This window comes from Pelophylax lessonae, assembly GCF_965119305.1.
Source record: "Pelophylax lessonae genome assembly, chromosome: 6".
NCBI lineage: Eukaryota > Metazoa > Chordata > Amphibia > Anura > Ranidae > Pelophylax > Pelophylax lessonae.
The window spans coordinates 278285556-278312421 of record NC_138773.1 but is presented as its reverse complement, the minus strand read 5'-3'; the positions used below and the strand labels follow the sequence as shown (position 1 = coordinate 278312421).

The 26866-nt window shown below is 42.9% G+C and overlaps 1 protein-coding gene across 3 annotated transcripts in view; it reads right to left on the bottom strand.

Moving 5' to 3' along the window:
- The window catches only part of PRPF40A (pre-mRNA processing factor 40 homolog A), a 77809-nt gene that overhangs the window by 16988 nt on the left and 33955 nt on the right, over window positions 1–26866 (bottom strand). For all 3 annotated transcript variants that reach the window (XM_082261113.1, XM_082261114.1, XM_082261115.1), the window contains exons 11-20: window positions 25509–25853; window positions 25288–25393; window positions 24204–24268; window positions 22794–22958; window positions 22573–22681; window positions 17914–18064; window positions 16262–16395; window positions 15602–15716; window positions 13953–14044; window positions 10873–10989 (exon numbers count right to left, since the gene is read on the bottom strand). In XM_082261113.1, the coding sequence (XP_082117239.1) occupies window positions 10873–10989; window positions 13953–14044; window positions 15602–15716; window positions 16262–16395; window positions 17914–18064; window positions 22573–22681; window positions 22794–22958; window positions 24204–24268; window positions 25288–25393; window positions 25509–25853 (1399 nt within the window). The remainder of the gene's footprint in view (window positions 1–10872; window positions 10990–13952; window positions 14045–15601; window positions 15717–16261; window positions 16396–17913; window positions 18065–22572; window positions 22682–22793; window positions 22959–24203; window positions 24269–25287; window positions 25394–25508; window positions 25854–26866) is intronic.

Below are 26866 nucleotides of genomic sequence, written 5' to 3'. Positions count from 1 at the left end.
AAATCTGTATGTACACAAACATGCATGCAGTATTACTTGACAAATAAAAATATATTAATAAAATAATATTGGTCTAAAGCTTGTGCATGCGAGCATAGAAGTCTAGATCACATGGTGTATGGCTACCAAGAGCACTGGTATGGTTTCAGTTCATTACAGATTGTAGAGGGTCCACTCTTAAGATAGACTGGTAAACACTGCGTGAAACCATGAGAACCTGAAGCAAACATGTAATGTACATAGGTCTAACAGCACCTATCATGCATCGGGGTGCCATTGTGAATGAAGAGCACATGGCTGTCGGTCACTGCATGTTGGGGTAAAGCACACATTTAACCTTGTGTTAGCATTTCACAAAAGGTGAGGGGGGCCTTAAAGCAAGAGCATACAACACTTATGGGTGGCTGAACTTCACCAAGGTGTCCAAGAACGTCGGACATCACTAAGGGTGCCAAACAGGCCTGAGACACCCACTGTAAGAGAAAGTAGGAGGTTATGTAAGTGATCAGAAACTTTTAAGTAAACTGAAGTACAAGAGAAAAAAAAAAAATAAGACTAAAGGCTGATGCAAATTGTAGCGACAGGAATCTTCTGATTCCTGCTGCGGCTCTCCATGTCAAGATGCGGCCGCCGGCCCCACTCACTAGAATGACGGGGAAGCAGTGGTCTCAGCTATTCGCAGCTCTGTGCGCAACCAGCGATTACCTTCTTTGGGTGAGTCCAGCAGCGATCACCACAGGTAATCGCTGGCTATGCAGAGAGCAGTAAATAGCGGAGCCCCCCGCTTACCTGTAATTATATAGTGAGTTTAGCCAGCGGCCACACCTTGCCGTTGACAGCCGCAGCAGGAATGAGAAGATTCTGGCCGCTACAATCCTCACTGGCCTTAAATGGCTGGTGTGCATGTAAACCTAAAGCTGGATACACACTATCCAACTTTTTTGGTTAGATTTCCTTCAGATTTACCTTTTCTATGTAGTGCAAGGGCCTGCCAGATTGCATACAAATTGAAAGTGTTTAGGTTTGACCTCATATTATATGGTTTTGGTAAGTCTAAAGGAAAAAGTCTTCAGAAAATCTTATAGTGTGTACGGCCCATTAGACTTTTGGAGAGCAGCTAGAGTCCATAGCGGTCATGTTCTCAGAAATAACAGATAGACCAAATAGAAAATAGAAAAACATTTCACTACAGTAGCATTTTCATTGAGGAGGAAGTGCATACCATTTTCCCCCTTCTAATATCCCAAGAAATCCAATTTTCTACACAGCTGCGCTCTTCAAAATTGTTTTGCACACAAAGTGCCTGGTGTTTGTTCAGTCATCAGTTTCAGACTGACAGTTGTAAGTGGTTTGATTAATGTGCATATGTAAATTAGACACCACGCATACAGGCAAAATTAGAGTCGGGGAAAGAAGCATACTGGTAGAATATATGCCGCCTGCTGCACTCTGCGCAACAATTAATCTAGCAAATTTGTTCTTCTGTTCAACAAGCAAATGAGAATTGAACATTTAGTGCAGACATTTGCATTGTTGCTATTTGTTAATATTAAAAACAAAGCAATAACCCAAAGTCTAGCCAAAACTGTTTTTTTAGCTTACCTAAAAATGAAAAAAAGGCTCTCCAGTCAAACAAATACCCTATGAAAAGAATTACTAACGGCTGATTTTTAATCCCCCTGTCAAAGCCAGTCCTCAAATAAATCTAGAATGCCTGCATGGTCTTTTGCCTAAAGCTGCAGTTATTTTTGAAGGCCTAACTCCAAACACATCCAAATGCCACTTAACCACTTTTATACACATCTAGACATTTTTTTATACACGGTTCAAAAAAATGAAAGAAACACTTTTTAATCAGTGTATAGAATCAAGTAAAATTAACTCCTGGGATATTGATCTGGTCAGTTAAGTAGCAGAGTGGGTTGTTAATCAGGTTCAGCTGCTTTGGTGTTATGAAATTAACATGTGCACTAGATGGGCAACAATGAGACGACCTAAAAAAAACAGGAATCCTTTTACAGGTTTGAGGTCACCGACATTTGTTTCCCCTACTCATCTTTTCTGACTGTTTTTCCACTAGTTTTGAATTTGGCTAGGGCCGGTGTCATTACTGGTAGCATGAGGCAATACCTGGACCCTATAGAGGTTGCACAGGGAGTCCCAACTCCCCTAGGACAGCACATCAATAAGTGCCATTGTCAGAAGGTTTGCTGCATCTCCCAGCTTTCAAGAGCATGGAGGAGATTCCAGGAGACAGGCAGTTACTCTAGGAGAGTTGGACAGGGCCGTAGAAGGTCCTCAACTCATCAGCAGGATCGGTATCTTCTCCTTTGTGCAAGGAGAAACAGGATGAGCACTGCCAGAGTCCTACAAAATGACCTCCAGCAGGCCACTTGTGTGAATGTCTCTGACCAAACAATCAGAAACAGGCTTCATGAGGGTTGCCTGAGGGCCCGACGTCCTCTAATAGACCCTGTGCTCACTGCCTGGCACGGTGGAGCTCGATTAGCATTGAACCCCAGGAATTGGTGAGTCCGCCACAAGCGCCCTGTGCTTTTCACAGATGAGAGCAGGTTCACCCTGCGTGGAGAACATTATGCTGCCTGTAACATCATTCTGCATGCCCGGTTTTGGTGGTGGGTCAGTTATGATCTGGGGGAAGCATATCCATGGAGGGATTCACAGACCTCCACAGGCTAGACAATGGCACCCTGACTGTCATTCGGTATCGGGATAAAATCCTTGGAGCCATTGTTCGACTTACGCTGGTTCAGTGGGTCCTGGGTTCCTAATGGCGCACAACAATGACTGGCTTCATGTGGCCAGAGTATGCAGCCAGTTCCTGGAGGATGAAGAAATGGATACCATTGAATGGCTCCCAGGCCCGCGTGACCTAAAACCAATAAAACATCTCAGGGACATTATGTTTTGGGCCATCCGACGCTGCCAGGTTGCGCCTCAGTCTGTTCAGATCTGGGCAGAAATAACCCAGGACACCATCCGTCTCTTTAGGAGCATGCCCTGATGTTTTCAGGCATGCATACAAGCACGTGGGGGGTCATACAAACTAAGGAGTACTATTTTGAGTTGCTGCAATGAAATTTTTAGCAAAATGGAATAGTATGCTGCATCATTTTTTCACTTTAATTTTTGGGGTGTCTAACAACTTCCTGCCCACCAGATAGAAGAATGACGGCCGGAAAGTGGTTAAGTTATGCTGACTGGGCGTCATATGGCGTCCAGCAGGATAAGGCGAGGGCGAGCAGAGCGGCGATCAGTGGTGCAGTGTGTCACTCTGACACACCGCATCTCCGATCCCGGTAACGAGCCTATGACATAGGCTCTTTACCATGTGATCAGCTGTGAACAATCACAGCTGGTCACATTGTAACCAGGAAGTGTCGTTTATCGGATTTCCTCAATTCGCGCTGACAGGGCACGAGCAGAGGAGAGCCAATCGGAGGGCTCTCCTAATAGGGGGGGTTTGCACTGATAATCAGCGTACTGATTATCTGTGCAGACCCATCAGGGATGCCCACTAGAGCCCACCAGGGATGCCAATCAGTAATGCCAGTCAGTGCCCATTAGTAATGCCAGTCAGTGCCACCCAACAGTGTTGCATATACCCATCAGTGCCACCTCAGTGCAGGAGAAAACACATATTTACAACATTTTTAACAAACAGAAAAAAAATTTCGGTATTTTTTTTGTTTAGCAAAAAAGAAAAAACCCACAGGGGGATCAAATACCACCAAAATAAAGCTTTATTTGTAGATAAAAATTGTGTTTGGGTACAGCGTTGCATGACCGCGCAATCATTATTCAAAGGGTGACAGCGCTAAAAGCTGAGAATTGGCCTGGGCAGGAAGGGGGTGAAAGTGCCCTGTATTGAAGTGGTTAAATTAAGCCCAATTTCAGGTGAATTTTAAATTTCCATCAAACGATGTGGCATCATTTCATTCCTAACATTACCCCGACTGCATCAGTATAGATATCCAGCAAGATATTTTTCCCCATTGAGATCTGATGTTTTTTCAAAAAGCGTTCCTTTAAAATTTGAGATATATATATATATATATATATATATATATATATATATATATATATATATATATATATACACACAGTAAAACCTTGGTTTGAGAGTAACTTGGTTTAAGAGCGCTTTGCAAGACAAGCAAAATTTTCAAATAAATTTTGACTTGATATACAAGCGATGTCTTGATATACAAGTAGCCTCAAGCCACAGCTGAGTATAAAAGAGAAGAGAGGCGCCTCTAAGTGTAGCAATATGGTTAAATTTAATGAAGATACAACATTTAGCAACTAACATGGTTGATGATTGGAACAGGCACATCTAAGGATGCAGGCATCAGGGGTAAAGCTGTCCACATAGACCATCCTCCCCCCGCCATCTACATCATCCCTTCCATGCTGCCCCTCGCTTTCAGATCGCTTTACTGCAGGGTGGTCTTCCCGGTCAGGATTACAGACTGGCAGCCGGCGGTGCAGAAGATAGTCTATGTGGACAGCTTTACCCCGGAAGCCTGCATAAATGTTGTACCTTCATTAAATGGAACCATATTGCTACACTTAGAGGCGCCTCTCTTCTCTTTGATACTCTGTAGCTCCTGCTGGATTTTGCTTCTAATCCCCTTGTGGAAGCGTCTATTTGTGGATGGACATTTTATGGTTATATAACCTATCACAATGCTATAATCTTTTTATATGGACTATAAACTGAAGGATTTATGAATAAATGGTTGTGGAACGAATCATCTGAGTTTCCATTATTTCTTATGGGAAAATTTGCTTTGATATAAGAGTGCTTTGGATTACAAGCATGTTTCCGGAACGAATTATGCTCGCAATCCAAGGTTTTACTGTATATATATATATATATAAAACTTTTTTTTATCCATTATTGCTCTTACATGGAATGTAAACATCCCCTATGAAGGTACTGTTTATGGAAAGATCTGGGGTCTTTTAGACACCAAATGTTTCCTCTGCCCTTAAAAGCATCTGATCACACGAAGAACGGCATTTTCAGATGATTTCACAATTAAAAAAAAACTTACCGTTAGTTCACCGGTAACGGCTTTTCTCTTCAATCCTTCCAGGACGGCCTACATTTGGAAGATTGTGGCTCCGACTCACAGGAAACAACTAATTTGCAGCTGTTTAAAAGGGTCCCACCCTTCCTTAGCTCCAGTAATAGGAAAGTAGTTTCCAACCGAACTTTAAGGAATATAGTCAATCAAACAGCTACATATAAATACATATACATTTATATATACATATTCTTTTAGAACTCACCACCACATAGGGCGGGAAGTAGGCCGGCCGTCCTGGAAGGATTGAAGAGAAAAGCCGTTACCGGTGAACTAACGGTAAGTTTTCTCCTTTCATCCTTCCAGGACGGCCTACATTTGGGAGGATGATGAAGGAATCCATACTGGCCTACCTTAGGGCAGGACCACTGCCTGTAAAACCTTTCTGCCAAAGGCAAGGTCTTGTTGCGACAGAACTTCCACACGATAGTGCTTTAGGAATGTATCTTGACTGGACCAAGTGGCAGCATGGCGGATCTGTTCCCAGGATGCTCCGGCTTTTTCGGCCCAGGAAGTTGCCATGCCCCTTGTGGAATGTGCCTTTAGAGTTGTTGGTGTGGGGGTACCCGACACCTTATATGACATACTAATGGCTTGTTTAATCCACCTAGAGATTGAGGGTTTTGATGCTTGTAAACCCTTCCTTGGTCCAGGATGCAGAACCAACAAGTGACTAGATCTTCTAAAACTCTTGGTTCTTTCTAGATATGCTAGAAGGCATCTTCTAACATCTAAGCAATGGAATTTTTCTTCTTTTGCACACTTAGGTTTCTCACAAAATGATGGGAGAACCATCTCTTGATTCTTATGAAAAGATGACACTACCTTGGGCAGGTACAGTGGATCTGGTTTAAGAATCACCCTGTCTTGGAGAATTCTCATAAAGGGTTCTTTTATGGATAAGCTTTGCAAATCTCCCACTCTCCTGGCTGTGGTGATTGCTAACAAAAAGGTTAACTTAATAGACAAAATATTTAAACTAATTTTGTTTAAAAGTTCAAACGCATCAATAGATAATGCCTCTAGTACTAGCGTTAAGTTCCAGGCTGGAACAATAGTTCTGTTAATTGGAGACACCCTTCTCCGAGCCAAAAGAAATCTTTTAATTAAAGGTTTTTGGGCTAACCTTTTGTCTAAAAAAACAGAAAGTGCCGCTATCTGTACTTTAAGGGTGTTCACCGCCACCCCCTTATCTACCCCATCCTGTAAAAAATCCAGGATCCTTGGGGTTGAGGCAGAGGAATCCTTCTGACTCTGCCAAGTACAAAAAGTTTTCCAGATTTTGGAATACATTTTTCTAGTTACTGGCTTTCTACTAGAAAGGAGGGTCTCAATGACTCTGTCTGAGCATCCTTTTTCTTTTAATATTTGGCGTTCCCTATCCAGATTGTTGATCTGGGGTGAATCAGAGTTCCTTGTAGTGATAGATCTAGTATTTTCCGAGGTACTGTCACTAATAGAGACACCAGGGTTGCAAATCACATCGTTTTTGGCTACCCAGGCGTGACTCGGATGAGGCGTGGTTGCGACCATCCTTGAACTCTTGATATTGGATTCTGTAGTGGAAAGGCATAGGTTAGCTTGAAAGGCCCAGGTATTACTGGGGCCTTCAAGCCCAGCATATCCTTCTGTACTATCAGAAGGGAGAACTTCTCTACTTTTTGGCTCTGCTGCGTGACAAACATGTCCACTTCTGATTGCCAAATTTATTGGACCAGGTGTTAGAGAATTATGGGGTTCAGTTCCCATTCTACCTGTTGGATGAGATGGTAACTGATTCCCAGTAGATCTGCTGGTTTTATCCAAATCCACATATCGTCCAGACACGGGACCAAACTTTGGCCTAGTAGGTACTAGAGCTGCACGATTCTGGCCAAAATGAGAATCACGATTTTTTAAGCTTGGAATAAAGATCACGATTCTCTCACAATTCTCTGTGTAACAAAAAAATTGGGATAACTTTACTGTTACGTTTTTTTTTTATTCATTAAAGTCTATTAATTGCGTTTGAAAGACTGCTGCGCAAATACAGTGTGACATAAAATATTACAACAATCGCCATTTTATTGTGAAGGGTCTCTGCTAAAAAAAAATATATAAAATGTTTGGGGGTTCTAAGTACTTTTCTAGCAAAAAAAAATGATTTTAACTTGCAAGCAACAAATGTCAGAAAAAGATCCAGTCTTTAAGAGGTTAAACTTCCTTTCTCCCTGGCAGAGGGAAGGAAAAGATACAATGTAACCATTTTTGTTTATAGTTACTGGGAGACTTTGCTGATAGCCATTTGCCGGGAGGCTTTTTTTTTTTTTCCACAGCTGTTCTCTCTGCTATGCAGCTATGCAAAGAATCGAGCATATTTCAGCGTTAGATCGTCAGGAGGGGTGAATCGAGATCGCGATTTTCATACGATTAATCGTGCAGCTCTAGTAGGTACAGAAGACCTACTACCTTGACCCAAATTTTTATAAAGATCCCTGGATTTGCTGCCAAGCAAAAAGGAGAAGCTCTGGGCTGTCCACGTGCAGCCCCCTCTTCTGTTAACTATGGTGCATCTGAGAACTACTTGATGTTCCCCGTACCTTGGAACACGTAGGTAAGCATTTCTTACACCCAACATTGTCATACAGACATTTTGATACAGATTTTTTCTGACCATGAACTTCTGTTCTATTTTTAAGGGACAGGTCATAGTTAAATTTGGTACCAGTTGTGAGACCAACTCCAATTGGTACCCTTCCCGATGCAGAAAGTAGGGACTGGCAGAGATGTTTTCCCATTGGGAAGCAAAATGGGTCAGTCTGCCCCCTACACCGACGCTGACGTCAGTTAGATTCTTTAGGTTTAGGCCCAGGTTTAAAGGAACAACAAATTGCCCCCTTGTTTTCCTTTTCCAGAGCCTTTCTTCCTGGCCTTAAATGGTCTTTTTTGATTCTTGCCTTGGAAGTTTCGAAAGGAATATCTTCCTGATTTGTCCTCTCTCTTGGTGGGGAACTTTTTCCCCTTTTCTGCAGATCTGGACAAGGTATCATCAAGTCCTGAACCGAACAGTAATGAACCTTCAAAGGGCAGGGCACAAAGTCTTACTTTGGAGTTTGTATCACCTTCCCAAGCTTTGACCCAAAGCGCCCTTCTAGCAGAATTTACTAATGCTGCTGTTTTAGCAGATGCTGTTAATGACTCCACAGCTGCGTCTGCCAAATAGGACGCAGCTTTGTTAATCATGTTTAAGGAATCTATCAGATCTTGTGATCCTGCCATACTGCAGACACGTTTTAAAAGTTCCTTAAGCCAAAAGTCTGTATTCCTGGCCATACAGGTATCAGCTAAGGCTATAGTTGTATTATATGCATTAGAATCCCAGGCCTTACTTAATACGGATTCAATCCTGCGATCCATAGGATCTGTAATATGCCCGGCATTTTCAAAGGATAAATCTGTTCCTTTTGATAACTGTGCCAGGGGAGCATCAAGTTTAGGATTTTTTTTGAATACCTCCAATTCTTGAGGCTCAAAGGGAAACCTTCTTTTCCAGTTTTTTGGTCTGGATAAGGCATGTGTAGGCACTTTCCATTCCTGGTGTATTATGTCTTTTAATGACTGGTGAATGGGAATGGTTCTGTACTGGGCTTTCCCCAAGCCCTTGTACACTTTGTCTTTGCAAGAAGACTTCTTTGCCGGAATAGGAATTTCTTCAGTGTCATATACCACTTTAAGAAGACCCTGCATATATTCCAAGGAAAAAAGTTTAACTTTTTCCCCTTCACTGTTATTTTCTGAGTCCTCCTCTGAACAAGAAGGGTCTCTTAAATAACTAGAACCTTCTTCTGGATCCTCTTGTTCCCTAACTTGAGTTCCAAGGACACAGCTAGGGAGGAACCTGCTATTAGGCCGACCGAAGCTGCCTTCCAGGGGTACCGTCTTGGCCAGCTATTTGCCTCAGGTTAGTAAAAAAACAAACGTTCCGATGTGAGGTTGGAAACACAACTGAACTGGAGCTAAGGATGGGTGGGACCCTTTTAAACAGCTGCAAATTAGTTGTGTTTCCTGTGAGGCGGAGACACAATCTCCCAAATGTAGGCCGTCCTGGAAGGATGAAAGGAGAAAAGGGCAATTTTTACATCTGGGGAAACTGGAAGTGATAAAATACTTGTTGCTTTTAGTTTTTTTACACCATAGAGATGATCGGGGACCTTCGCTACTTGTTCAACTCCCTGGTAAGCTGGTCGGCTCACCAGTGGGACAGTAGAGCACAGAGGCATCGACAGGAGGTGGGGGTGACCCCTGCTGCTGCCTGTAAAAGCCACCCAGTGGCTAATTAGCCACTAGGATGGCTTTTACAAAAATGCCAATCACCTACTAAAAAGCTGTAGCTGCAGACATTACCCCGGTATACCACCTAAAGGACACAACGTATATGTAGGTTAGGTGGTCTTCAAGTGTTTAAAAATTGCTGAAACGTAGAGAGACAATGTCACCTTGCCAATGCAGGACAAAGTGAGTGTCTCTGCAAAGTGACCCCTCGATCGCTAATACCATGCTTGCACTGAAATTATTTGTAGTGGTGACCTGGGGGAAACAGCAACGTTACTCCTTTGGGTCAATGTGATGGAGCATGGGCCTAGTGACTGCCTGCGGTCACCAGTCACTGAGTCCTAGGAGTGATTGCCTGCTAGGTCCAAGTGCTGTCACAGGCTTACCCATACCTGCAAACTTCAGGTAGTGTCCTCATCTGAGTCAACAAGATGGCAGACAAGGCAAGTATAAGGGCTTTGGGGTGCCTTTTGTGGACGCACTGGCGCTTTTTCCTGCCTGGACACTGAAATATTAACAGATTCCTAATACGTAAATTGTTTTTTTTTTTTTAACTCTCAGTTTTGTAGCTACAGGCGTGGTGGAGGAATTCATCATGAAAGTTCACAAGAGAAAGCAGTGCTAAGCGGCTAGCCTTATGCACTGTAAACAGAGGAGGTTGGCTGCTCAGCATGGGCATCATTTAAAGAATGCTTTGTATTCTCTGACTGGATGAAGTGGAGAGGCGGGGTGGTGACGTCCCGCTTTCCACCTCATCTAATCGAAGAACATTTTGCATTCATTCAGATCATAAAGGAGCAGCACTGTTACCCTTAGCTGTGCACTCCTGCTTCAGACAACAGGATGAGGTGCCAATGTACAATTCTCTAGGACAGCCTCTCAGCCTTTTTCAACACAGAGGAACATTTAAAATAAATTTTCAGTTTCAGGGAACCCCTACTAAAAATACTATATCTAGAACTCGTGAAACATTAGTGCAACGGTCAGTGGAAAGAATTACCCCCTTATAGATACCTAACAAGACCAATGGTGTCAGTTAGATCTTATCTGAGGGGCAGAAATTGCTCAAGGAACCCCCTAGTAACCTCTGAAAGAACCCTGGTTGAGAAACCATGCTCTAGAACATCCTATTCGCCCTTGCTGATAAGATACAGAATGGCTTTTCAGCATCGCTTATCACCTGTCTCATGCCTGCATTCTACACTTGGGAGTGCAAAAAAAAAAAAAAAAGAAGGGACATGTGGTCCTGAATTCCTTACAGACAAATGAGATGCTTAGACCCGAGACGGAGATATGTGAGAGGCTGGGAATGTAAATCACGAGAAAGCACATAAATTAGCAATTTAAAAGAGAAAAATATTGGGTGAACCTGAACCACTAAGATCTAAAGTGGGCAATATTCTAATTAAATGTAAAGACATCAATGATTGCAAAGATACGAACTTACACTGTTGAAAGCAAGTTTGATATTTCCAGCATCTAACGTAGTGGCTCTTTTGGTTGAGCTAATAACTGTGACAAAATCTTCAAAGCTTGTCCGAAGCTCAACTACAAAACCTTTATCCTGAGAGGAAAGCAGAAAACAGAATGAGGACAAATGTCTAAAACACAACGCTTGTCAGTTTGTAATGAAAGTTGCATTTCAGTGGGACTGGTGTTCTACTCATGGTGAAAATGCATTGAGGAGGGCCATTTTAAACAATGATGGCTATAGTGGTAGTTCTCTCATTGGGAAAGCACTGGCTTAACCACTTCCACACCGCTGGACATCATATGACGTCCTGGGCTTTGAGTGAGGATATCTGAATGATAGCCTGCAGCTGCAGGCATCATTCATATATTTTTTGTAGCCGGCTATTCTCTTCACCATAACAATCGGAGGCTGTTCAGCCGCTTGATTTTTCTTACAGGTGGCGGGAGGAGACGCCCCCCCTCCCATCGACCTTCGGAGCTTCTGAGCACGGGTGAGCCGGAGAAGGGATCACCATAGAGAATACCAAGGACCAGACGGTCCCCGGCAGTTACTACGGCTCGGGGGCCTGGGCGCGACCTTATAACATCACATCCGGCCAGGCAGTTGTAAATACTGCCATGATCTCGGCTAGCCAGCCAAGATTTTTTTTTTCGGTTTCAGACTTTCCAGTCTGTAGGATAGATCCGAGGTCTTATTGACCCCAGATCTGTCCATAAAAAAAGGACCTGTCATGCACTATTCCCATTACAAGGGATGTTTACATTCCTTGTAATAGGCATAAAAGTGATAAAAAAAAAAAAAGGGATTTTTGACTTACTGTAAAATCCATTTCTCCGATGTTCATTGAGGGACACAGTTCCTGATATTAATAACCATTGGGTTATACTGCCCCCTACAGGAGTAGGATGCTAGAACACAGGAGTAGGAAACAAAGAACTCTGGCTACACCAATGGGCAATCCGGGGGGGGGGTCAATAGAATAATAACTCCACAGAGAAGTGGGTGCGGTGTCTGTCAATGAACATCAGAGAAAGGGACTTTGCGGGAAGTCAAAAATTAAATTTTCTCTTTTGTTCATTGACGGACAGCTCCGGATATTCATAACCATTGGGACGTCCCAAAGCAGTATTAAACAGGAGTGGTGGGAAGAACAAAAAAATTCAAGGTTTAACATTAGCCAACCAGGCAACTGGAGCTCAACCAAACTGCAGCCCACCTGAAAAAAAACACCACACCGTCAAAGAGGATCATGGTCCTCTTAAACAGCAGCCTGCAAAACCTTACATCCAAAAGAAGCATCCGCAGATGCAAACACAACCTCTTTATAAAACTTTGTAAAAAAGTATGCACCGACGACCAGGTGGCCGCCTTGCAAACCTGCGTCACTGACACCCGATGACGGAAAGCCCAGGAGGTACTAAGCGCCCTAGTAGAGTGCGCCTTGACAGGGAAAGGAGGAACCTGACCCCTGATGGAATAGGTCTGAACCAGCATCGGTCTGATCCATCTGAAAAAGGTCGCAGAGGAAGTGGACAACCCTTTTCGAGGTTCATCCGTGAGCACAAAGAGTCTGATTTCCTTAAAGACTCCGTAGCTGCCAGATACACCCCAATTGCCCATAAACCATTCAAGGTATGCAAGGCAATTTTCTTCGGATGTTAAGGCCTGGGACACAGGGAAGGCAACACAATGTCTACATTCAAGCTGAAAAGCACCAAATTAAGATCCCAAGGCAGCAACGGAGCCCGCACTGGAGGAATCAAATGTCATGCACCCTGAAGAAAGCTACGCACCAGGGAGTGTGTGGCCAAAGGTCGTTGGAAGAAGACCGCCAAAACCGACATCTGTCGGCATCCACTCAGGCCTCGTCAGCTTGGTAAGGCACTCCGACAGACGCGAGAAGGCCGCAAAGCTGCAGTCTCAATTTTCGGCATGATTCGGCCATGTGCATCCATCGGCAGTACCGTCCGTCTAGCTCGGTCAGGCACTCGGACAGACGCAAGTAGGCCGCAAACTAAATTTTTGGGCCGATGCAGCCACGTGGGTCGCAGACCCGCAGACGAAGAGACATCTGCTTAAACCCCCCCCCAGCCTATAACCACCGGAGGGAGCCCAAAGAACATCCCTGCCCCAGTCACTAACCCCAAGGGGGCCAGGAACTTGCTCAAAGACCCATGTGTGCGATCTGGACAGCTCCGTCAGCAACAACCACATCCACCCCCCCTTACTGGAGCAATTGGCAAAGCCAGCTCCTACCTCATCCCGGGAGGGGGACGTGGTGGTAGGTTGGGCCCAAAAGACCTCCGTGACTGTTCAAGGGGATGGGAGGAATGGAAAGGAACCCAGGGGTCCAACCATCTAAAGGAGGGGCCCATGTCCACCCCGACAGACCACAAAAGGGGAAGGGGGGGACACTACTTACTACAACATTGACCGGATGGGCACCACTCCGGGCAGACCACCTCCCCATCTTAGAATAGGGGGTGCTGACGGCCAAGGGGTACGCTGTGACTCAGGACAAACCAGGTCATGTGTGTCCTGGCCAGGTGTTTTACTCACAGCCCCCGTCCATTGGGGCTCTGTCGTGGCGAGGCCTAGCGTGGAGCTGTGACCTGCACACGCTCGCTGGCCAGACTGGGAGACCTTAAGAATCTAGAATATCCAGTCTGACGCCCAGTCCGGCTGTTGATTGTAGTTCTGTCAGGAACATAACTAGCTAAAAACATAAAATTCTAACAAAAGTTTTCCTTTCAAATAAAAAACATACCAAGACCGAAGTCCCAGCAGGGAACTAGGTCCTACTCCTAAACTAAGCAGAAACAAACTGAATCCTAAAGCAGAGTGAGTGGGTGTAGGCCTTCAGGGACTACCCCATAGGCATGGTAAAGATTTTTCCTGCCTAGTGTACTACTCCTGTAGGGGGCAGCATAACCCAATGGTTAAGAAGAATACGCAGCTCCGTCTGTCAATGAACGAGAGAAATTATCATTTTTACATGTAGGAGCAGAGTGCTAGAATTGGCCCGGTATGGACGTGGTTAAGCTCACACCTACCCTTAAAATATCTTTGATGATCTTTTTCTCATCATGGTATCGAGCCTTCAGACCTTCCACATAGAATTTGAATAGGTCCAATGCTGTAGAACCTGTAAAAATCAGAAAGAAAGTTTAATTTTAGGAAACAAAATGCCAGGACAAGCCTTAGATGGCTTCAAGCACAGCATATCCCACTTGCATAACTGAGGCATACTTTTTTTTTTTTAATACTCAAAATGGGGAAACAAGCACGAAAAAATAATCCAAACAGATAAAAGCTGCTATGTATTAAATAGCTACTCTGAAAATAGCTTTATTTTTGGAAATCCATGCATTTGAAGAAGCACAGTTGTCAGTATTATCTACATGAGTGAGATTGCAAACACGCAGGCCCTAACTTTGTGCAGAAAGAAGAAGTGTTGCACGCTATTTCTATTCTCCTTCCCCTCAACGCCTCTCAAGATAAAGCCCAAGTACCCTCCGTTTTCCCTGGTTATTGATCTACTCTGCCTTAGGAGTCTGCAGAGAGCTTGGGCGTCCTCTAAACTTGTGTTTTTTTTTTCTCAAATCCAATAAGCTGTGGGCCGAGTCATTCCAGCCCTGCAAACCCCTTCGTTTACGTGAGCTGTAGGGAAAGTGACCCAGCCCGCAGCTCACTGCAGCAAAAAAAGAGCCAACTTGGACTTTGGCAAGAAATAAAATCAGAGGACGTTTCAAGTATAAGACAAAGTTTTGGACAGAATGGAGATGGATTAGAACCTCTGTCCGTTTTTATTGCGGCCTGTGCCTCCGTTAGGGAGATTCGACCTCTCTATTTGTCCAGCTTACCATTACTGAAAGCGAAAGTAGAAGAAAATCCCTAATTTTGGGTTGTCTCCAGAAAAGTAATAGGGGAAATCCCCTAATGGGACACTAGTTCTGGTGACTTGCGGTTCCCAAGGAGTTCTACTAACGACGGGAAAGATTTATGTCATTTTTTTTAAAACTAGTAATGGCGGCGATGTGCGTTTTTTTGCGGGACTGCGACATTGCGGTGGACAGATCGGACCCCTGACATTTTTTACACTTTTGGGGGGACCCGTGACATTACTACAGTAATCAGTGCTAAAAATATGCACTGTTACTGTAATAATGACACTGGCAGGGAAGGGGATAACACTGTGGGTGATCAATGGGTTAAATGTGAGCCTAGGGAAGTTATTCTAACTGTAAGGGCGGGAATTATGGAATGATCATAGAGACCTGTGTTCCTACGAAGGATTGCAAAAAATGGCCTGGTCAGGAAGGGGAGTAAAACCTTCAGGAGCTGAAGTGGTTAATGCATTGCATCTGAATTGGCTGCCTTAACACAACAGGCATTACACAACACACCAGTACAGCAAAGTGTGAATGTGTGCCCCAAACCGACAGCTTGGTTTAAGTCTTTGGGGGGGTGTAACAAGACATAATCGAGATCAAGACCACAGGAGTTGTACCGTGTCTATCTACTCAGCGGCACCAAGTTAAATTAGTTAGCTACTGCATAAACACCAGGCAAACAGCTGTGGTTGAGTCCGACCTCCTGTAATTCGGGTTTATACCTTTATGCCTGCTGTATTCCCAATGAGTAATCAGTATATGTAATGTATGCACAGACATTTCAGAGGTAAACATTAGCAAGTAATTACCTGGCTGACCAAGCATGTTGGCAAATCGGATGTCAGAACTGACTGTGGGGTACAACTCCATCCAGGAGGACATCGAGTGTAAATGACCATGTTCATGCAATTCATCTAAAAACACCTAAAAAAATAAAAAATAAAAAAAAAAATACAGAATTCACACTATGAATAGCAAAATATTATAACTGCTATAAAACAGATATCCTACTCATTAGGTAGATAAGTTGGCATTGTCAATTTGATTTTGAAGCTGTTGGCTTCAGGGTTGTCAATACAACTCTTTTTGGGCATGTCCTAGACCTGGAATTAAGCAATGGCAGGGAAGGGGAGAAAAAAGGGGGAAAGAGGGGGGGGGGAAAGAGGGGGGAAAGAGGGAGGGAAGAGGGAGGGGGGAGAGGGGAGAGAATGGAGAGGCGTTTTTAAGCTGGGGAAAAAAAAAAAAAAAACACACACGCACACACGTCTGATGCTGGTAAAAGCAGCAGTAAAAATGCCGTGTGCGCAGGAGGCCTTAAAGACTGTCTATTGCTGGAGTACAGCACATAAGGGAGGAGAAGACATTTTCTTCAATTTCCAGCTTCCTATAGAAAGATCATATACCCAATCAGTCCCCCTGGTTTCCCCACAAAATGATAGAGAGGGAAAGAAGGGGGGGGGGGGGTTAACCTGGAAAGATTCTCGATTCTTCCTCTGCCGACGCCTTTCCCTTAGCAAAGTTTTTTGTTTCTCTTCCTCCTCTTCCTTTTCCAAAGCCCGAATATGCTCTTCAAAACATATTAAAGCATCTTCTTTATCCATATCTGCAAAACAAAGTGTTCATTTTCAGGCTACACTGCAATATAAGAAATATCAGAGGTTCCCCTACACAGAAGTAAAATATTTATTTGCTTGCTGGTAAAAATGGGAGGAACACTTCCAATTTTCTACTTCTTCACTTATCTGATCTAGATGTAGACACTGCCATCCAAAATTCCTACATATGCCATAGTGAACAATGCTGTGTTGGGTCCTTGCAAGGAGATAAGTAATTTACAGCAATCAATCAAATTGCACTCGATAGCCTGCATCAGCTACTTAAGTGCATTTTATTTTGCTTGCAGGTAATTGTATAACTCCACACTTATTGCCAAAGTTGAACTTCTGCAAATAGTTAAAGTTTAACTCCAGCCTTACCTTAAGTCTCTCACAAGCTTCTCCCCTGTACTGAAACAGAGTTCTCAGGGTTCATTGCATTCTCGGAGCTTCTCAGTGTGCACGACAAGCTGCAGCGATTTGGACAGAGCTGGTCTCATTTCCTGACTGGATAACGCCCATCATCTAGCGCTTTTCTCCCTGGCCAAACTGTCCTTAGCCCACCGCTTCCATTAATTGGACTATAGTTTTTTCAAACATGGAAGCTCAGCAGCACATTTGGGTGTTACCCAAGGCCAATGTAGTCTACCTAGAATGCCAATTCCTTCAGACTGATATCCAACCATCAAGGCATTTTGATATTTACATAACTCCCCCAAAAGCCAGCATCAGGGTTGAAGTCTCTTGAGGGTATTACTGAGGCATGGTGCTGTGCCTTTTCAGGAGCTACATTTAGCACTCCGCCAGCCCCTCCCACCAACCATGATCTCCTTATATTGCATAGAGAAACAGAGATCCCGAGATGACATCACTGAGCCTAAAATAAGGTGTGTAATTAAAATGGAACGATTGTTGACACTCTCAGCTAGAACTATTTAATGAGAAAGGGCGTACCATATTTTAGCTGCTCTAGCAATAAGCGTACATTTGTGAATAGTTTTATTTACCCAAGGATTTGTTACTCTATCCAGCCATTTTCATACACCCCTGCCAAGCCACAACAGCCAGGATGGGGACAAAAGCTTTATTAAAAATAAGGAAAACAGTGGTGCCACCTCCTGTCTACTTTGACGGGTGCAATCTTAGCAGCACTAATGTAGTAGCAATGTACCTACCAAGGAGGATTGAGGAGCAAAGACTGTGCTGGTCTGGCAACTATTAAATACAATCCAGCCTTGTAGATCCCATCCAGTTTTGAAGTCTGGAGTAAGATGCCCAACAATACTGACTCCAAACCCTTTGTAAAACTTCAAAAAGAAAAAAAATAAAGCCAACACAGGCCGCTTTTTTGTATACATAATGTAAAACGCATGAACGTTGTGGTAAAAAAAAACAAAAAACCTCAAAAACAAATATCTTCAACTATAAATCTGGTTTGCTGGCAATAGCAACTTAACAAGAAATCTGGATTAGGGTAAAAGGTACCCCAGTCCATTAATATGTGATAATAGTAAACTAATACACACTCTGCAGCTCCTCATCTTCAGCAAAGGTAGGGTTGTCCATGAGGTACTGCTGTGCTTCTGACCAGGTTGTACAATAGGTTACATTTGCCATATTATCCAATATATTCTTCAAAGCTTCCCAGTTCCTCTTTCTGAGCTGCTTGGCTTGTTCCTGAAAAACAGAAAGCACAATTTTTCATAAATAAAATGGAAGTGCAGCAATTTAGAGCGAAACAGCCAAATCTTCCAGACAACAATGACAATCAAAAATGCCTTGTGTCAGTGGGACATTCACATAATAATCTGTAAAGGTCACAAGGAATGCTGGAACGTGAATACGTGAAAACAAACATGTTCATTGGATAGCGTTTTTTTATTTCTCATGCAGGGCTGGATTGCCTACATGGAAAAAACACAAGAGATGTATCTTCTGCCATCAAATCCATTATTTTCAGCAGAGTTAGTGTGTACATCTCATGAGCTTGCTGAATGTCGCCAGTAATTGCTTTGCAATCTTTCTAACCTTAAAATATCTTCAGAATATTATTTAGATAAACATTTCTGACAATGGAATGAACACACAATATCGAAGCAAGATGCTTTTGATTAAAAGCTTTCTAAGCAAAAAGGTAAAGCACCAAATTTATACCAAAGGACAGATATTTTGTTATAACAGTTATTTTGCTGTACTATATTTCTATAAGGCCCCATATACACAGGATGGGCACCGTAATAGTCCACCTGTCTAGCAGTGAATCTGTCTGCTGATCCCTGCTGAGCAGGCGGATGGCTGATCTTGTCTGCTCCACTGAAGGCCAGCCATAGAGGGTTCGAAACTCTGCCAGTTCAGCAGGAACCGGCCAAGATTTGAACCTTGTGTGGGTAGGCTGAATGTACCAAGTTGATCGATCAACTTGGGTACAACCAGCCTACCAGATTTACCTGAGATGATCACTAACGGCAGGGACGGCTTGGCACAGTCTAGAAAAGAATTTCACTATTCTATGGTCTGCCTTATGCAGAGGGAATACAGACACAGCCCACTCTCCTCTATGGGCAGTCAGATGTAAACGGGCTGCCTGTCCGTTTATACCCAACTGTCATTCAATCCGTCAGACAAATAGGGAATGGATCCCCATCCCTCTGTTTTTAGGGGACAGGATCGGATATCAGCAGGTGTCAACGAACACGCCCGTTGACACTCGGGGATCCACAGGAGGAGACTGGAGAGTCTGATTGGGTTTGCCTGAAAAACTGACAGATGGACCCAATCAGCCATGTGAAACGGCCCTAACTGTATTAGGCAAAGATGATGCAGATTCTCTCTCTCTAGTGGTGATCTGTATATCAGGCTGCATTGCTGGGAGACATATAGGGACTGCACCAACATAAAAAAATATTTTTGCACAGCAGAACAAATTGACTTCTTTAAAAATAGTTACTAAAAACATACTTTTCTTTTCCTACATTAAGCACCTGCCTGCTGCCTTTCTGTGCACTGCATCCCTCAACCTCTTTGTTGGAAATTACTAATAAGCTCAGTACTTTTCATTAGCTTACATTCATCGGAACCACATGTCCCATCATGCATAGCGCCAACACACATGAAAGCCCAGCTTTGAGAAATTTAATGTTGATCTGAGGATGTTTCGCCCCTGTAGTCCTTCAGGGAGCATGTACATCAGAGTGGCTCCAGAGGACCCTGAAAGGGGAAGAAGCCACCCTGAAAACAGAACATGGGCAACAGGAGACCAGCATAAACTGGAGCACAGTAAAACTTTAATACCAGAGCAAGTGGGATATATTGCAAGCCTTAAGGTGTGCAGTAGGGAAAAAAACTGATTTTATTATCACTTTAACAGTAAGACAGATAGGTCTTTATTGCTGGGCAGTGTGTGAGCATCATTGCTTTAATGAGTATTTGCAATACAAGTATTAAACTTGTTCAGCTCCCACACCACTCTTTAACCATGGCTAGCAGTGGCATCCTGCAAGGATACAGTGGATGTCAACGTGTACACGCCTGTAATCATGTACACCTCTGTTTTAGCCATTACTACTGAAGATCTACTTACTGGTGTGGGAAAGTCCAGAACAGGACACAGATTAGGAGATTTTGAGAGGTACTGGTTAGATCCTAAATACTTTAACTCTGTATTATCCAGTCCTCTGCACACTGGTTACAGGGATAGAACTTTCCTGTTAACAGAAAAGGTTTAGGCTTTAGCACATCACTAAAGTGCATTAATGTCCTGCACCTTTAGTGCAGTGGCTTCCTGCAAGGCACCTCTTGCTCGGGATGAAAATGCAAGTAGAACATGACCAAATATATACAAAAGCACAATGCAACTACAAATATGGTCAGGAAGTAAACAGAAAATGTGCCAAGTGCACAGAGAAATCAAAAAAAATATTTCTAACCTTGTGGGAGTTTGTAAAGGGATCTGTGGCAATGTTCTATTGCTAAACAATATGTCAGCCATGATACGTTCCCACTACGAATTTTAGACTGGGTTCACATTGATGCAAATTGGATGCGAGTTTTTCCGCATTCAATTTGCATGACAGGAGAGTGACCAGCTCTCAATGAAGCCGGTTCACACAGCTCTGGGGGGCCACGGAGCGCACTGGAAAAAAGGTCCTGTTGAATCTTTGGCTCAATTTCAGGAGCGAATACAGGCAAAAATTCTGATCTGATTCACACATGAAACTGAACAGGGATGCACCGAGCCCCAGGCATGATCACGCGGCCACATTAGTGTTAACGGAGCCTTAACTTGCTGACATTTTGCTTTTCCCAATTCCTCCCTCCACCCCCCCCCCTCAACATGCTCGTGAAATGTTTAACCACTTCTGGACCGAGCCCATTTCTGAAACATTGTTAACAAGTTAAAATCTGTATTTTATTCTAGAAAATTTCTTAGAACCCCCAAACATATACATATATATATTTTAGCAAAGACTCTGGAGAATAAAATGGTGGTTTGTTGCAATATTTTTTGTCACGCAATATTTGCGCAGATCTTTCAAAAGTAATTTTTAAAAAAAAAACTAAACAAGTTAGCTAATTTTTTTGTATATTGTAAAAGATGTCATGCCGAGTAAATAGATATCCAACATGTTACGGTTTAAAATTGTGCACACCCACGGAATGGCAACAAGCTAGGGTCAATAAAAATCTCCATAAGAGAAGTTTTAAAATGTTTTAATTGCTACCAGTTTAGAGTAGCATTCGTCCTGGCGATAGCGGCAATACCTCACATGTGTGGTTTGAACAGCGCTTTCATTTGCGGGCGCGACTTCCGTATAGGTTTTCTTTCGTGTGCGAGCTCACACTGACGCTTACGTTTTTTTTTTTTTTTTTTATTGAAAAAAAATTATAAAAAATAGGAGAAAAAAAAAATCGAATCACTTTTTTTGCTGTCACAAGCAATGTTAACATCCCTTGTGACAGCAATAGGCAGTGACAGGTACTTTTATGGAGGGATCGGGGGGCTAAAAGACCCCAGACCCCTCCACTGCACTTCCAATATATTCAAAATGCCGAAAACTGCATTTTCGAATACTGTCACTTTTTTTAAATTCGGCGCCTTTAGCCGCTGAGTAACACAGACGTGACGTCATGAACGCCGCTTCCGGGTTACATCATCGGAGACCCAGTTGAAGCCGAATCCGGCTTCGTTCTGGACTCCAACCAGCCGGCGGAGGTGCCGGGAGACATAGGCAGAGCCGCGGAAGGGGGGGGGGGGGAGGGCGTCCCCTCCCGCTCGCTGGGGTAACAAACGAGCGGCTCCTGAGCTGCATCGGCCATTGCCACCTGAAAGCCGACCGCCTGCTCTAAAAAAATGGTATCGGGATGATGCCTCTAGCTGCAGGCATTACCCTGGTACAACCACTTCTTGCAGCTGACGTAGATCTACGTGAGTTTGCGGGAAGTGGTTAAATAAAACTCCCCGTTTTTAGTTTGCACCCTATTTTGCCACAACAGCCACAAGCAGTCTCAGCTGGGTTCCCACAGTTAAGATGCCAGAGCCAAGGAATGAACAGTGTCCTTGGCGCCCCCTCAGATGAGCACAGCACTAGATCCTGGTACAGGTAAGTGTCATTATTAAAAGTCAGTGGCTACAGTTTTTGTAGCTGCTGACTTTTATTTTTCAGAAAACTGACTGGAGCTCCTCTTTAATGAGTGCATGTCAGCATAGAGGAGTGGGTAGACTCCGTTGCATGTAGTTTGTCCTAGGTAATGCCCAACTGAAATCCAACAAATAAAAGGGGTGTGCTAGTGACAGTAAGGCAGGGGAAGACAAGGGATAGACAGTGCTGGACGTCTGTCAGCCAGGAGCAAGTGCAAGATTGAAAGTAAGGCTGGAGTTCAGAATAAATAGGAATTTAAGTGTTTCTAGTAGAGAAACCAAATGTGCAAGGGAAGTAAATCTCAATTCACAGAGTGCATTATCAGCACCTCTTTCTATTTTACTGTTTGTGCCTAAAAACTCTATTACATCAAAGATAACGAAATTAAATGCATCAACCAGATGTGTGTTTTACAAGCCTGACTGAAAAAGGACACTGTGATCCCAAGGAGTCAGCAAAAGTAATACAGATCAGTTCTGTTGTGTAGTCCTAAAGATATGCATCTCAACAATAGCAAAAACTAACAACGCTACAGAAGATTGTTACCTTTTCTTTCTTTGAAAGATAGAACAAAACATCTTCATAAATCTCAAGACGGTCACGCTCAGAAATTGCATTCCAGACATCTAGCTCCGAGAACATCTGCTCTGCTTTTCTGATAGTCAGAAGGAAAAATACATTAAATAAGTGGGCATGATGAAAACATGCTGTAAAAGAAATATATAATAATAATAATAATAATAATAATAAACAGCATGAAGTCTTACTTGTATCGGGTGGTTGAGGTCATCTTATCATGGTTTTCTAGAAACCTCTGGTAACCTTCTTTAGCCTCTTTGTATTTCAACCTGGCTTCCTCCTTCTCTTCCTTTTCTGTCTGTACCTTATAAGCATTAAATGCCTGTTTCTTCTCACTTAGCTTTGTCAGTGCGCTATAGAGAAAGAATGTGAGGAACATAAAATATATAGTAATCCTCATGAGGATTTTTTTTTTTTTTTTTCCTCATGGTTCATTTCAAAGTTTATACTCTATGTGCTTATGTGGATGGGAATCCCAAACCTCCACTTAAAATAACACAAACACATCTTATATGGTCAAATTGACACCTGACTATCACAGCTATATGAGCACACTGGATATTTGATTAAAAACACCACAGGCATTAAAATTGCAACTACACCCCTACGAGCTACAAAACGTTTTGTCTGAAAAGCCTTTATGCTGTTGCATTAACAATATCCATCACTGAAAACATCTAAAATTTAGGTACACCTAAAAGCAAAACTTTTTTTAGTTTTGGATAGAGTGGAGATGGATTTGAACACTTTGAACAGTTTTTATTGCGGTCTGTGGGAGATTCACCCCATTTGTCATGTTTATCGTTCTAATCGAAAGTAAAAAAAAAAAAAAAAAAAAAATCCAAGACTTTGGGTTGTCCACAGAAAATAGAAGGGAACTCTTTTTCAACAGGGACGTTGTTTCTGGCACCAGGGGGTTCCCAAGGAATCCCCTTAATTTGCAGGGATTTCCACTCACTTCCTGTTTTGTCTATGGGACAGAAAGTGAAGAGAAATTTCACCAATGGGACACAGATGAAAAAATAAACTGACAGAGGCTATGACCCTCCCTTACTCTATCCAAAATGGGGGAGGAGATGCCTACAGTTTTACATTAATTTGAAATGTCCACATACTTTTGGCCATGTAAAGTAGTGTAGGTGCTACAGTCCAGTATCCACAAACTATGGGTATCTAAAGAAATTACATCAGAAGCACTGAAGCAATTTATTTTAGGCACAATGCCTATAAGCGATGAATTGGTGATGTGCAGAGGGAGGGGGACATTCATAATCAGGTTGAACAAAACTTTGCGTACATTTCAGCTAGACTTTTTTTGTTGTTGGAGGCATGTAGAAATTGGAAAACATGCGTAAAAAAAAAAAAAAAAGGAAAGTAAAGGAAGCCAATGCTCTACTTGTGCCAACAGAAAATGAAAGCAGATTTGGAACTTTTTTCTTACCAAACTTGAAAAACTAAACTTGTTCCAGACAAGAGGAAAAATATAGAAAAACCCACTAAAGTTCTTTCAAACACAAAAATTTTGCCCAAAAATACAATTAAGTTGCTGCTTGCATCTGCCCTGTGAAAATCAAAATTTGATTCAAAGTTTTAGTTACCTATATCTTGGATCATTTATGATCATCTTCATAGCTTGTTCCCACGAAGCATTGGACGGCACACGCTAGAAAGCAAAATTAAAAGACTTTAAAGCTGATGTGCTGCATATATCTTGCCATAAAAATACCAAAGCTGTACAGAACTGACAGTAACAGAAAAGAGTTAACTGAACCTTTCAGACTAGTTCTGCGTAGTTGGAAGCTAATGTTAAATTTGTTTATGTAAAGATGAATGTGTTGTAGTTACCTATATACAAGTTAGAAGCTCCTGGCTGGGCCTCTCTTTTAGAGCAGTCACCCAAGTGGAGTTTTACTTTACTAGCACATACAAGTAAGGTAACTTCAGGCATATGCAGACATGCTGGCCAAAACCATATGTTTTACAAACATGTACACAGTGTAGTATAACTTCATAGAACAGAGGGGCTACCTCTGCCACCTACTAATAGCAGCAGGAGGGAAGGGGCAGATTTATTTATCGGCTCACACACACAGGGGAGAGAGAGAGGAGAGCAGCGGGATGGAGGCATGTAAAGGGACTACAGTAATCATGGATCAGCAGCCATGATTACCGTGGTCAGCACACCTAAGGGGACACCGGAACTGGCAGGATCAACCAGGCTTTTTTTTTTTTTTTTTTTACATCATAGAGGGGGAGGAGACTAGACAGTACAAGCACTGTGCTGTTTAACCTGCTTTAGGAGAACAGGATCTCTTATTTATCACTGTATTGGTCATGCTCAAATGATTGGATGCATTGGAGCCACTCAGAGTGGCTCTGAGGAAGAGGCTGAGCCTCGAAACGCGTCAGCCGTCATCTCAACAGGATTATGGACTAATGCATGGACTATTCCTAACATTGGAGGGATTGAGCTTGATATGACTGAGCTTGATATGACTATTTTCTACCTTTGTTTGTGAGTAGCCATTTTACATGTTGTACTAATAAAGCCTACTATTGAGGATAACGCGCTAGGTCGGTGCGCCCTTTTTTGTTTCTTTTTACCTGTAATACTTTTTTCAATATACATTACTGTGTATAAAATAATCAAATCGGAGGCAGATTTTTTTATAAATTAAATACCTTTTCTTTGAGGAGCTCCTTAAATGCTTGTTTAGCTTCTTCCTTTGTGTTCCATGTATATGTCTTTTTAGGAGCCTTGTCTTCCTCCTCTTCGACTGAAGCAGAGCTTAATTAAAGAGCACGCAACCAGGTTTGTAATGCAATAGCCCATTAGTAATCAAATAGAGCAAAAACAGAGAAACTGTAGCAACACACACACACACACACACACACACACTTACTCTGCCAAGACCTCTTGTTTGGCAGATTCCTCTACAATGCCGCTGCTGCTGACTTCGGGATCCTTCTCTTGAATAGAAGACGACACAGAATAAGCTTGTTCTTCACCAGAGTCATTGACCATAGTTTCAGAGTCTAGGGCAGGTGTTGTGGGGGTGGACATGACAAGTTCTGCTTCAGCAGATATTATCACAGGTGCAGGGATGGGTGTGCTTGCCACCTCTACAGCAACCGGTACGGTGTTGATTTGCACAGGTACAGGTACTGGTACAGGAACAGGAACAGGTACAGGAGCAGCAGCAGCCGGAGCAGCAGGAACAGGAGTGGAAGATACAGTTTCCTGAGAACTGCTAGAAGAAGAAGAAGAAAAAAAAAATTGAGTACAATTGAACTAAAGTAAGGTTGACCCAAGAACACATTTTAGGACACCTTTTAACCCTTTAGTGCCAACTCCTCCTTGCCCTTTAAGGGGGGGGGGGGGGGGTTTAAGATGCCAGGAGGCAGGGTTGGGGTTTATGATCATATGACCGCCGTGATAGCCTGTCACATGAATGGAAATTACCCCATTGCAAGCAGCAATCAAGAGCTTTCTGTGAATGCAGGGCGAGCGCTCTCGGCACAGCTGTTTTTGCCATATTGCACACAAATATTATTACCACTTGGCGCCAAGGCCTACTGGCCAAGAGGCTGCTATTTGCGCGTGTTCGGTGCTGATGTGTTAAATAAGAAGCGCTCTGAGAATTTTTCTTTTGACAGATATGAGCCGACAGATATGAGCCCCCCCCCCGCCCTTAGTCATTCGGCTATGAAGATTACAAATTTGGATGAAACTTTTTTTTTTTATTTTTAGATAACACCTATAAAGTTAGGAAGGCTTTAAAAAAAAAAAAAAAAAAAAAAAATCTACACCAAACACAAATGAGCTGGCCGTTTTAAAGGAATACAGTAAAACCTTGGTTTGAGAGTAACTTGGTTTAAGAGCGCTTTGCAAGACAAGCAAAATTTTCAAATAAATTTTGACTTGATATGCAAGCGATGTCTTGATATACAAGTAGCCTCAAGTCACAGCTGATGATTGGAACAGGCACATCTAAGGATGCAGACATCAGGGGTAAAGCTGTCCACATAGGACTATCCTCCGCACCATCATCTACGTCATCCCTTCCATGCTGCCCCTCGCTTTCAGATCGCTTTACTGCAGGGTGGTCTTCCCGGGCAGGATTACAGACTGGCAGCTGGCGGTGCAGAAGATGGTCTATGTGAACAGCTTTACCCCGGATGCCTGCATACTTAGATGTGCCTGTTTTATTCATCAACCATGTGAGTTGCTAAATGTTGTACCTTCATTAAATGGAACCAT